Source organism: Asterias amurensis, chromosome 11, assembly GCF_032118995.1.
Source record: "Asterias amurensis chromosome 11, ASM3211899v1".
Lineage (NCBI taxonomy): Eukaryota > Metazoa > Echinodermata > Asteroidea > Forcipulatida > Asteriidae > Asterias > Asterias amurensis.
Window position 1 is genome coordinate 9,134,586 of NC_092658.1, and position 13,981 is coordinate 9,148,566.

General features: G+C 39.1%; 1 protein-coding gene across 3 annotated transcripts in view; it reads left to right on the top strand.

Annotated features, from left to right (window-relative positions):
• Nucleotides 1-1,261: 1,261 nt before the first annotated feature.
• Nucleotides 1,262-13,981, top strand: part of LOC139944012 (BAI1-associated protein 3-like) — a 34,443-nt gene continuing 21,723 nt past the window's right edge. Inside the window, exons 1-5 of one of the 3 annotated variants that reach the window (XM_071940942.1) lie at nt 1,262-1,998; nt 6,689-6,785; nt 11,565-11,648; nt 12,619-12,723; nt 13,463-13,528. In XM_071940942.1, the coding sequence (XP_071797043.1) occupies nt 1,778-1,998; nt 6,689-6,785; nt 11,565-11,648; nt 12,619-12,723; nt 13,463-13,528 (573 nt within the window). In that variant the 5' untranslated portion in view covers nt 1,262-1,777. Of the gene's footprint in view, nt 1,999-3,266; nt 4,176-6,688; nt 6,786-10,825; nt 11,020-11,564; nt 11,649-12,618; nt 12,724-13,462; nt 13,529-13,981 lie in introns of those variants that run through there. The other 2 variants (XM_071940943.1, XM_071940944.1) reach the window with 2 other exon arrangements.

The window sequence follows — 13,981 nt, forward strand, 5'->3', positions numbered from 1 at the left end:
TAGGCTCTCTGTGTAAGGCCCCCCCCCCCCCCAACCCCAAAATGTTATTAATTGTAAAGTTCCCTTAGACACCTTCCAACCTATAGCCGGCCCTACCCAATGTTTCCAAATTATAAAGCTTCCGTTTGATCCCATCCTTGTCCATCACGATAATTCTCATGCCGTTTGGAAGTGAATGCTTTTTTATAAGTATTCTCCATTTAATCTTTTCAACAAATGAGTCACCTGTCAGAAGGATTTCTAGGAAGTCTGGTAACATCGACCAGTGGTTGACACATGGTCGCCTGCGAAACATCAATCTGTGAGTTACTTCATTCATTCAATGCAAATTCGTGAGATTTGTTTCGGTTTTGTCCTGGCACCCAGCCTCTTCGATCCCCTTTCGACCCTGCGCGGCAATGAATGAACCAATCCGGAGAACCATGCTTAGTACAACATGAAAGTAACCCGACCAAAAAAGGCGGATCGAATGGCGGGTGGGCGGGCAAGGGGCAATAGTGAACCAATCCGGAGAACCATCTGCGAAACACTGTCCAATGAGTCGCCTGTCAGAAAGATTTCTAGGAAGTCCAGTGGTTGACACACGGTCGCTGCCCAAACTTTCTCCAATCAGATGACTTGTAAGTGGGAGTTTGGGTCAGGGTTTTGTAGACTTGCAACCCGACGTCTGAAACCACACAAACGTATTGAATTCCACACACTTAACCGTGTTGATTTCCACATAGATGCCATGCCACTGGACCTTCTAATTTTCAATCCAAGATGGCGCGGGTTACGCTTATAATAGTATAGATGGTAATGTGTATGAACAGTAGGTATAGGTGTGTACATACGCTGTACACGTATTATATGCACTGTGTTATGTATGGGGGTGCGCTGGTGGAATTCAGTGATTGGGACTGGGATTTTGCGGGTCGCGGCTGGCTGTAGCGCCTTGATCAAGGCTATATGAATACGAGCCTTGTTATTTAGCAGTAACGACACTGTGACAAGGACCGAATGTCATCTTGCTGTCAGCATGAAGTATGATGTCGCGCATACTCCCGGGGACTGCCCCCCCCCCCCCGACACACCCACTCTCCACCCACCCCAGCACAAAAACACTTCCAAACCCCTCCGTTTTAACAATTTTTAGCGTACTTTAGGTATACGCGCTCAAAGACGAAGCCGTGGTTTCGAAAAGGGCCGTAACTGAAGAACCCAAAAATTATTGCATCGCGCGCCACCAACGTTGTAAATAGTCTCATTCCACTCTCCTCACGCGAACGAGCAACACAGCATCATCATCAGTGTGTGATAATGTACGATTTGTAACTCTCTCTGTTTTGTTTGCTTGGTCTGCCCGCCCCTGCTAGCTGCATACTTTCACACTTTTTCAGACACATTGTCAGTGTCAATATCGATACGTGTACGACAACGACGACGATACTTTCCACATGTGTCGTCAGGGAATTCTGCAAGTCTGAACTGAACTGAAGTGCCGCAAGAAGTGCAAGGAAAGTTTGGAAGCGAAAGTGACTTCTGAATGGGGATTATCCGGAAGCCGCAGTAATTCTTGTACTATATTTTATAAACTATCCAAAAGACATTGCCTAACTGGTCTAGACTCTAACAATGTATTCACACAATAAATGACTGCTTCGAACACGATGTACCGGCATATTTTGCGGCTGAACTGTCAGGACTGTGGCCATCATGTGAGCTCAGGGAAGATGATTTTGTTTATTTTGTCTAGATAAATGCTTTCTCAGAACACAAGTTTTCGTCAGATTGGGCTATGGAGTACAACAACAACATGTCTACTGTGAGCAAAGGAGGTACAGGTCAGTCTAGTCAAATTCATCTCGCTGGTAGTTGGCACGGTGAGTTAAATGGCGGTTTTAGTCGGGGTCGGAGGAAATCGGTGGCTGTGGCAGTACTTCAAGAAGAGGATGAAGAAAGAGTTCTTCAAGAAACCCTGAAAGTCGCCGTTTCGGAAATGAAACATTCCAAATCAGGGTGAGTATGACTCTTGATTGAGTAAGGTTTTGTTTGTAGATGATCTTCCTGTCTCTAAGGGAACTCGGCAAGCTCTCAAGCAAGGGGATAATAAACACCAAGCTGTCAACACTACAGCAAAAGGTCTGGTGTATTGAAATAGTCGATTTCACCAATTTCTTCCTAACTTAGGATTAATCTTAGGACTTTAAGGACGAGTCCCAGACAATGCACACTGTAGCATGCATACCTTAAGATTAATCCTAAGTTAGGACGAGTTACTCGTCCTACTTGAGATAAGATTAATCCTAGCGTATTGTGAAATCGGCTGCAGGGCCCATTTTTGTAAATTAGCACAACAACTCGCTAAACACAGGAAAGTATTGCCAATATTACTTTAAAGTTTACATTGTTGTGACTGGTGGTGCCCCACTCAATTTTGACGATCTTTTTCTTTGCTAAGCAAAAACTGAGTGGGGTACCAGTGACATTGTCACAACAAAGTAAACCTAAAGTAATTTTGGCTGGTAACGATACTCGATACTTTTCTGTGCTTAAAAAAAGTTAGCAAGTTTTTGTGCTTACAGGCTTTACGAAATTGGGTCCAGGCTTGATTGGAGTTGTGGCAGTGGCGGTAGCCTGATAGGTTGGATCGTTGGATACATGTTGTCCCAGCCCAGCTCCTCCCAAGGTGTTCCACAAGTTCACAAGGTCGTCATGGCCGAGCAGATTAGATTAGAGCATGGTGGATTGGGGTGTGGGTTCAAATCCTGGTCATGACACTAGTGCCCTTGACCTTGAGCATGACACTTCACTTATTGTTTCTCTTCACCGAGTGGTGTAAAGGTACCTGCTGAGGGTAGAGATTGATTATGTTTTGTTTGCACGAGCCTTTGGAGTGCTGCGGCAGCCCGAGGCTGTATACTCCCCGGGGATCTGAGAAAGATTACAGGAATGTTATTGACTCAGTGACCAGGGCACTAGCGCATTGATACGTTAATGCAAAATATGATAATAATAGTGGCTTCTTATGTATAGCGTGAATATCCATCACTAGGATTATTATTAGGCCTCTTAAATTAAGGTCTTGCAATTATTAAATACAGCAAAACATGTTAAAAGTTTACCAAAAGAAGGTCAATACACTTTAAATAGCTTGGGTCACCATGGGCTAACTTTTAAGATAAAGATTGAAACAAGTCTATGTTTGTATTTGCTGGAATTGTTTGCTGAGTAAACACACTGTTAGGTAAGAACATCCTGCTTGTAAAGCCATTAGGTATGTTTAGTGGAAACGTTCAGGTTGTTCCCGCAGGAAACGACCCACGAGTTTGACTTTTGATGTGGGAACTGGAAATTTGTAATTAAGGAAGTGCGTCACACTAACTAACTGCAAATTTTGGCAATGTAGGCTATATCGTGTGTCACATGATCACATGTTCAATGATCTTTGAAAAGGTGGCATGACTTGTCAGAAGCTGGAAGTTGGGAGCACTAGGTCGTCGAGTTTTCACACTTGGTGTTTCTCACTTAGTTCTTCTTCACCTTGCTTGCCGCAACAGGATTTCTGACTGAAGACTGAAGACTGTAACTCACTGTCGAATCATTTCTCGCCATCAGAATTCCATATTTCATACTAAGGATGCATTTCATCAGCACGTAGCAAGCCAGCAGTGCAATACTTTATGCACCATACGTGATGCCAGCGGACAAACTGTTTTGAGTGACGCTGTTCCTGCTAAGCCTGAGGCTTATGTGCTGCCATCTCTGCAAAGTCCAGCCGTTTTCATTTGTTTCTGCTTCGGACTTGGAAAACGTTTGGCCACTAAAAATATTATTGGCCAGGCCGGCTGCACAACTGTTTAGTGACGCTGTTCCTGCTAATTCTGAGGCCTATGTGCTGCCTTTTCCAGCCTAAATTCATTAGTCTACTTCGGACAAGTTTGGTCACTGATCAAAAGTCGGAATAACAGTTAAGCCTGAGACCTACATGTATGGACTGCCAATTCCAGCCTAAATTCACTATTCTACTTCAGACTCCAAACGTTTGATCACTGACCCAAAAGACAAACTTTCTTCTTATCCATTATGGCTCAAAACATTACAGCCACACTAGCTCACCAGCCAGCAATGGTAAATGCTATGAAAGAATCCAGAGATGAGTCTAAGGAATTTCTCAACAGATTTTCTAATTTGACGTAAGTATTGCCTGACAGGGTTTGCCAGTAACTTCTGTAGTGACTAGCCAGCAGTGGGACAATTTTTTTCACTAGTGTATAGTCCCCCAGATTTTTCCTTAGTCCCTATGCCTTAAAACAAGGATTGTTTTCAACACTGAACTAGCCATCCAGACTGAAGTGATATGTGTCTAGGAAGTAATTAAGGCGATTACGATGGTTGATTTCCTAGCTCCTGACCACTTAAAGGAACACGTTGCCTTGGATTGGACGAGTTGGTCTATAAAAAGCGTTTGAAACCGTTTGTTATGAAATGTATACGATTAGAAAGATGTTTTAAAAGTAGAATATAATGATCCACACAAGTATCACTCAAAATTGCACGGTTTTCGTTTTACGTCGCGAACTATCACGGTCGGCCATTTATGGGAGTCAAAATTTTGACTCCCATAAATGGCCGACCGTGTTATTGGACCAGGTAAAAAGAAAACCACGCAATTTCGAGGCATATTTGTGAAGATCATTGTAGTCTACTTTTAAATCATCTTTCTAACCATATGCATTTCATAACAAACAGTCACGCTTTTCAAAGACCAACTCGACAGATCCAAGGCAACGTGTTCCTTTAATAGAAGGCAAGATAACATAACACAGTGGTGTACGATATTTACATGAGCAGGATAAAGTAGTCCACTATCACAACACAGACCACTTGAATTGAAGAGAATTTTAACTGGTCCTGATGTATTTTAACCACCCTTTGGCCAGTGAAATATGGTTTTAAAGTAGAAATGGTCCACGAGTTGTTAGATGTTGATCTACCGTTACTTGGTAGGATCCAATTTCACCCTGCTGAAACTTTGGTTGTAAGTGTTAACTGAAGATTAAGTTTATTCTGATATTTTTGCTGAAAAAATGTTTGTGTTAGTACAAGAACATTTTGGTAGTCAAGTCAGTCCAATAAGCCATTTTGAGATATGGCAGACACAATGCTAGCCCTACAACCATGGAGGGAGGAAAAAGGCGTCCTTCCTCCATGCTACAACACTATTAGTTTTGGGTCAATTTGTTGGTATGCACCCTAACTAAACAGTGTCCTCCGTAACTCAAAAAGGCTAACTGGACACTGTGTACCTTTCCCAGATACATTGTAGCATGAGTCATCAGTATTATGATGTACAGCACTGGTGTTAATTACACAACACAACTTTTTTTATGTAATCATTGACTGAGGATGGAGTGAAGTGGGTCTTTAAAGGCACTGGACACCTTTGGTTATTGTCAAAGAGTAGTATTCTTACTTGGTGTGTCGTAGCATGCATAAAGTAACAGGCCGTGAATATATTATTAATGAAAGGGAAGACACCCTTGTTGTATTACTTTGTGTGCAAAGATCCTATCTTAGTGTCCTTTGGAACAGCAATAAGTGCTTTTTCATTTAAATGAGACTTAAATGTGAATAAAGCTCAAAGGTCTGATGTGTTGTGCAGACTGTAAAGGAAATGGTTTGTTTTGTTTTCAAGGATGGGTGTTTGAATTGTTTTTTCTCAATGTAATGTCGTGTTACAGGCATTTTAAAGGACGCTGAAGTTTCAGCTGAATTATAGTCTGCTTGCTGAGAAAACAGCAAAAACTGTCATGTGGTGAATGTTTTCCCTTGTATAGCAGAGCAAAATGATACGCAAAATGTGTCAGTTGCTTTCAGTCATTCAAAAATCATCATTTGCTACTCAATTTTACCATTCAGTATGCACAAATTTTGTTCATTAAAAATATTTTGCTATGCATGCTGGATGAAATCATTTCCTAACATGTTTTTTTTCACATGAGTGTCAAATACCCCTGACGTCTGGTACCAACCGCATCTCTCTGGCCCCCCAGCATTCTCAAAGGGTCACCAACTGAATGGATGCATTCCCAAGCAGACATCAACCCTTATAAATCTGAGAAACAATTCATTGTATACTGGGTTCTCAGTTTTGAATATTTTGGGTGAAAAGTTTTCCAAACTATTTTACTCTGAAGGGGACCTTTATTCTCAAAATATGCACTGGACACTGTTGGTAATTACTTAAAATAATTACTAGCATAAAACCTTACTTGGTAGCAAGCAATGGAGATCTCTCGATAGTTTCAAACATTGTGAGAAACTGCTCCCTCTGAACATGGAGGTAGAATTCTACCTCCATGCTCTGAAGTAATGCGGGTTTTTAGAAAGAGATAATTTCTCACTCAATAATAAAAAGACTTCGGGCCTGAATCCTTTGACTGTGCATCCTGAAAGCACACAAAATGGTGCGACAATGGTGTTTTTTCTTGCATTATTTTCAATTGCAACTTCAGTGACCAATTGAGCCCACATTTTCACAGTCTCATTATTTTACACGTGAGAAAATATGAGAAGACAACTACCAACATTTTCCAAAGCCTTTTAATACTATCACCAGCTGCAGTGCATGGTCATATTATAACTTTGGTGTTTACCAATCTACACCTAGGAACCTTCTAATGTGTCTCAAATTCTTTGTTCTCAGGGTCTCAGAATCAGATGGAAACTTCTTTGAGAATTTCTCCGCTTTGCCAAAAAAACAACAGAGTTTACAGTTCAGGAAGAATGCTGGCAGTTCAAAGGTAATTTGGTTTCAGCATAGCTGCTTTTATGAACTTTAAGGCAAAGTTTACTTCTTTTTATTGACTGTTTGATTGTTTTAATCCTAATATAATGTAGATGTATCACTATTGGTAATTACTCAAAATAATTGTTAGCATAAAACCTTTTGTGGTAACGAGTAATGGGGAGAGGTTTATGGTATACAAATATTGAGTGGCTCAGAGTGGAATGGGAGGAATATTATCGCAAGGTAAAATTTGGACTGTTCCATTTCACGAGGCGAAGCAAGGTGAAATGGAACAGTCCAAATTTTACCCAGCGATAATATTCCTTCCATTCCACGAATTAAAGCCACTCAATATTTGTTTTATACAACTGACAAATAGATCCTTGTCATTTGATGTATTTGAAAAGTATTTCATTATGAAAAATCACACAAATTACTGACAACCAAAAATCATATAGCGCTGGCCAGGTAGCGGCAGCAATGCACAAATCGAATCACAACCTTTTGCACATGTGCTCCTTCGTTTTAGCAGCGGCGCGGTGGCGCTGTAGTGCTCAAAAACATTGGGAACAAGGATGATCCTAACTGTTGAATGGGAAATGCTGTTCCCCATGGGCGAATATAGGTCTTTTTGATCGCCGGTGCGGATGGGAGTAATAGTGAATGTTACGTGAAGTAAGTTCCACCAATCAAATGACAAGGATCTGTATGTCAGTTAAATATAAAACATTGTGAGAAACAGCTCCCTCTGAAGTGACGTACTTTTCAAGAATGAAGTAATTTTCCACGTATTTGATTTTGAGACCTCAGATTTAGAATTTGAGGTCTCGAAATCAAGCATCTGAAAGCACAAACACAACTTTGTGTGACCATGGTGCGACAAGGTAGATTTTTCTTTCATTAATACCTCGCAACTTCGACGACCAATTGAGCTGAAATTTTCACAGGTTTGTTATTTTATGCATGTTGAGATACACCAAGTGAAAAGACTGGTCTTTGACAAATTACCAATAGTGTCCAGTGTCTTTAAAACAATACAAATTTCCAAAGGTGGTTGTGTTTTTAAGATAGCTGAACATCAAGAGCATTTACAACTTGGGAAGAATACGCCCTATGAGGTATACACAATCTGAGAAGCCTTACTGACAGTAACGCTTCTCAGATTCAAATTTGGGGGCATAACAACTTCTATCTTTTTATATAACCACACTACTTTGAAGTGAAATGTTTCTCAAAATGCTTCTCTAACCCAAAATGTTATCCTAGCTAAATTTCACACGGCTGCTTTTGATTTAGGCAGAACATGGAGGTAGGGCAGAACAAGTAGCTATAAGCAAATGCTCAGCATAAGGTTACCAGCCAAAATACCATGTCACTATGTGCCCTCTTTGACTGTGATTGGTACCCTGCTCAAATTGGTAATATTTTCTGCTTAAGCGACTCTGTGAAATCGGGCCCAAGTATCAATTTTATAAACAGTGCATGAGTCACAAAGGTCCATGTCAACACTGATAAAACAAGAACTTGTTTACTTGTTTTTAGCATAAGGCCCATATCAGTCTAATAATATCTTAAGCTAACATTCCAGTCAAGAGAACAATGCATGAAAGTAGTTTACTGAGTTTGTACAAGGTGTTGTTGGTAAAGTACATCCTTGGGTATAAAAAGAACAAACAATTCTGATCACTTGTAATGTGTTTGTAAATGAGTAACACTTTGGTAGTTGCTAAAATTTCATTTTATCACAGCATGCTAAGGAAAGATCAGTATGATTTGTCTTTTGTGCTGGTAGTTCCTTGAGTCTGGCTACGCCCCCTAGCCTTAGATCTCAAGGGTTTTTCTCAGGATCCCTTGTTGTTCCCAAAAGTGGTGCCTTCTTATGTAACAGACCTACCCTCACATTTGTCATACTTGTCCACAATACATCTTTAAACATTCCATTCCAAATTTTCCCCTGGTTAACCGTTCCTGTTGTGAGTAGTTTGGATACAATCTGGTAGTACCTGCTTTGGTATACGACCAGTGTTATTACATGATATTAATGGTTCATTGCTGATTTTTTTTTAATTAAACATAGTAGTGGTTAAACTGAATTGAGATGAATTTACATTCAAATATACAATATTGGTTACATTTTTTATACAATACTTGTAGCATAGTTGAAATTTAACAAATACAACATCACAAAGGAAAACTTGGCCTAAAAATAAACCAAAGTCATATAACAAAAAAATTAAATAGTATTTACGTGTGTCAACATGATAGCAAATGAAAAAGATCATGTTACTTTTTGCTGATTAATTATGAAGAAATTTTGTTCATCCATGGAAGCGTTCTTCCACTATTTATTTATTCATTTATTATTTATCATTTTAACTGGGTGGCCGAAACCACAGTTTTTTTATGGACCCCAGCTGGTTCAAAGGTACAAAAATACAAAAGGTACCCCCAAAAAATAAAAATAAATGGTACTTTTTTAGGATACAAAACTAAATTTCCACAGATTCATATTTTAAAACTGACACAGTTTGAAGATAATGATAGTAGAAAGCTTCCCTTAAAATTTTACTTGCTGAGGTGCTGTAGTTTTTGAGGTGTGAGTAAAACAATGTCAAAAAAATTTCGTCTCAGGAGAATTTATTTTTAGCATGTAAAGCGTATTTACCAGTATTGGTAATACCAGTAATGGTAAAAACTAAAATAATAACGTATATAACATCACTGTCCTGCAAATATCGCTCTGTGAATTTCACTTTTTTTCTCTCTTTAAAACTTGATGACCAATGAAGCTGTAACTTCTTGTTCTACAGGTAAATTATATATTTCATACATCTTCATTCGCAGTGAGTAGGGATTCATATACCGACCAAATACAAAAGGTACTGAAACCCTAAAGGGAAGGTACACGTTTGGTAATTACTCAAAACAAATATTAACTTCAAACTGACTTCATAACGAGCATTGGAGAGCTGTTGGTAGTATAAAACAATGTGAGAAACGACTCCCTCTGAAGTAGCATAGATTTTGAGAATGAGGTAATTTCTCACTAAAATAATAAAAGACTTCTGGCCAGAAGTCTTTTATTCCTATCTGAAAGCACACAAATTCCTCCGACAAAGGTGTTTTTTCTCTCATAATTTTCTTGCAACTCATTGTTCGATGACCAATTTAGCTCAAATTTTCACAGGCTTGTAGTTTTATGCTTATGTTGGGATACACCAAGTGAAAGGACTGGTCTTTCACAATTACCAAACATGTACCTTCCCTTTAACACTGGTTCGCTGACCAATGCCAGTTTAAATACATGAGGACCTTTCAAAATTATCTCCAAGTGGTCCGGCTGACTAGTTCAGTGTGTAAAAGCATTCATACTTCATTTGAAATTATGGACTTAATGAATATAAGCTGATGGACCAGTGAGATGACAAGGTTACTGGTTTTGTTGGCCGGTCACCGAAAAAGGCCAAAGCCTGCATGGGTTTAAAATTTAGTTTTAATTATAAAATGGTTGTAGTTGAAAAAAGTCATGCTCTGTTGACCTTGCGTTGAGTTTTGGAATGCCATTTCATCCAGAGGCCCCATAGTGTGTGTTGGGGTGCACATTATTAATCAATCGATCAATCAATCAGAAGACATTTTTATGGCGCCAAAAATCAACAAAAATTGGTAGTACAATTTGATTTTTATAAACCAACTATGTAAACATCGAGTGATGTTTATTTAATTTTTAAAATCTTATTTAAATAAACAGGAAGAAAACAAATCAAGTCAGACATTCTCATTTCTATTCATTTTGCTTACAGCTAGCTTGGTCCAATGCGAGACCACAGTTGTGAACAAAAAAAAACCTGTTGAGAACAGTAGTTCATGGTGTGGAAAAAAAATTGTTTATCTTTTTTTATGGGGGGTGGAGGGATCTGACTTAATACTCCATGGACAAATGTATGCCTTCCCTAGCAACAAAGGTGCTGAATTTGATTGTTATTGTTTTCATGCTTGGCTGGGCAGCAGCTGGTATACATGTATGAGGGGTGCCAGGCTGCTGACAGCAGCACCTGCTGATGGTGGGAGCTGCAGCCATGTGTGATGTCATAGTGCACCACTAGTCAGCATGGTACATGGTACAGTGTATCCACCATGGTTGCTGACCACTTATTGGCAGATTGAGTTTTCCTTATGATTAATTTTACATGACCATGAAGGATCTACAGGACCCATTAAAGAATAAAAGCATGACAAAATCCCAGGTAGGTGGCTAAAGTTTGCAGAAGTACATGTACATGTATATTTAAAACCTCATGGGAAACTGGATAAATTTTGCAACAACTTTGGGTTGAACAAAGACAAATTTGTTAGAGGGAAACTTGAACCTGAAACTTCCGTATGGAAGTGCCGGTGCTCTACCTGGAAATTTTTCTGTATTCTGCCACATCTTTTGCACACCATGGAGGTAGAATTACCTCCGAGGTAGAATTACCTCCATGCTTTTACCAACAGGAATGTCTCATTTGAGTATGGTACTATTTTATTTCATAACAAATGTAAAAGAGGTGGCAGGATTTGGAAAATTTTCCCTGTACCATAAGATAGGGAGACCCCAACATAGAACTGAAATACCCAGTTGGTAAGAGCACTGGCATGTTAATCTGGAGGTCGCAGGTTCAAGTCCCACTCCAGCCAATTTGTCTTTGTTCAACCGCTAATTTGTATCAATTGTTTTGTTTGAAGTTGAAGTAGTTTTGAAATAGTTTTCTTAAAAATAAACTCTCTGAGGTTTTGTGTGTTTCGTTAGGAGAATGAGCAATCGGAAGAAGACATCTTGAACAACAGACTTGATCATCCCTGTAAAGACTTGCCACATCCAACTAAAAAAGAGGTACCTACTACTTGTACATTTACTACGTTCGTTTTCATTAATCTTTGCTTCAGACTGGCCAAAATTTAAAGGGGGGGGGGTGGTAAATAGTAACAAAGAATTTGTTGATTTGAAAGTTTCCTGCACAATGCATTTGGAACTTTAACAGAATAATATGCTTGTTATGGGGCTATTTATTCACAAGTTTACAGAGCCAGTCGGTCTTTATATAATATGTATCCCAAATGACCAGGGCCCAATTTCATAGAGCTGCTAAGCACAAAAATTTGCTTAGCATGGAATTTCTACCTGGATAGAAACAGGATTACCAACCAAACTTCCACATGATTATCAGGATAAGCAAACAACAGCTGAATACCAGTAACAAGCAATATGCAACAAATGGAAATTTGGTTGGTAATCCTGTTTTTACCAAGGAAGAAATGTCATGCTAAGCAGGTTTTTGTGCTTAGCAGCTCTATGAAATTGGGCCCTGTATGAAATGTCATGCAATTTCACTCATACTAAACTCAAAACATCATCTTTTTCAGATTTGTTCTGGCGATTTATTTCATTCTTATTCCTTTGTATTGTCAATTGCTGACTGTTGTAACATGATTGTTGTATTTAAATAGTTTGTGCAACTTTTTCTCTGTAAGAAAGTTACTTTATATAAATGCTTAGATAGTAGTGTTATTATAATGCATTGAACTCTTGAGTCTTGAGTCTTTAATCCCTAAACAGCTCACATGGGAAGCTAAACTGCCAGATGGTGCGTTGGTGACGTCATTGGTTGACGGTGCAAGGTGCGAAGAGAATAAATAAAAAGGGGAAAAAAAGGTTGTGCACTATACATTATGCAGGACTGGGTTTACAGCATCCTAGAGCCAGCCAGAGGTCGTAGGACTCTAATTGCTGGCAGGGCAACCTGTTGGAATGCTGAGATGGATGGAGCATAGACTGAACTATTTATTATTTTATTTGATTGTAGATTCTTGATTTGTATCGGATTTTGGTGTCTGTTGTTTACTTCCGTCTTGGGTCCGTGGATCAGCCCTTCCCAGCGGAGCAAGAACTGTACAGCTACCTTCATGAGGTAAGTCATGCGATCGCAAAAATTAAAGGCAGTGGACACTTTTGGTAATTACTCAAAATAATTATTAGCATAAAACCTTACTTGGTAATGAGTAAAGGGGAGAGGATGATAGTATAAAACATTCTAAGAAAAGGCTCCTTCGGAAGTGACGTAGTTTTTCGAGAAGAAAGTAATTTTCACGAATTTGATTTTGAGACCTGAGAATTAGATTTTGAGGTCCCAAAATCAAGCATCTAGAAGCACACAACTTTGTGCGACAATGGTGTTTTTTCGACCACCAATTGAGCTCAAATTTTTATTATTTTGTGCATATCTTGAGATACACTAAGTGAGAAGACTGGTCTTTGACAATTACCAATAGTGTCAAGTGTCTTTAAACTCTTGTTTTCTTACTTTGATAGAGTAGGCAATGCTTATATTAAGGGATCAAAGAGTGGCAGACAAGTTTTTAAATGGTCGTTTAAAACCAGCAGGGTCACGCACAGCTACGACCCGGCAAGGTTTCTAATGGCTAATAAAGACATGTCATTACTCTTTTATTCCCTTCCATAAATGCCTTCTTGTTATAAAACATGGAAGATATAGAACATATAAAAACAATTAAATGATTGAAGGTCACAGATAGAAAACTAGAACTAGTTGAGATAAAAAATTAAAAAATAAGTTGAGGTGAAAGGAGGAAAATAGCAACAAATTAGTTGAGGCTATTACCTTTTTTATTTGTCTGCATTTCTTCCAGATGTTCAACTCACATGTGTCCATCAATGAACATAACAGCATGGTGTTAACAGTCAGCAAAGAGACAGTAAGATTGTTTATTATAACTTATTATTGTTATTAATTTCTGGTATATAAATGGAACCAAGCGGGCAAGCCTGAGGAAACTTGTAAACAAGGGTGCTTGCTATGTGAACCAGAAACACCAGGGTTAATCCCTGCTCTTCCACATTTGGGGTTCTGTGTTCTTTTACGTGAAGATGGTAGAGTATCTTTCTCAAGGACACAAGTACCATGACCAGGACTGGAACCCACACTCTGCTGATCAGAAAAAAAACAGATCTTGACTCAGGTGCTCTCAATCACTTGACCGTGGCACGCCTGTTGTCCATGATGTATGGATGGTGTAAGGCTCATAAAACTAAATGATTTGAGGTTTGAACAAGGAAAAATTGACTAGAGTGGGATTTGAACAAACAACCTTTGATTCGTGCCAGTGTGGCGGTTTCAGTCTTCCGCTGTGTTCAGTTTTCCGGGTGAC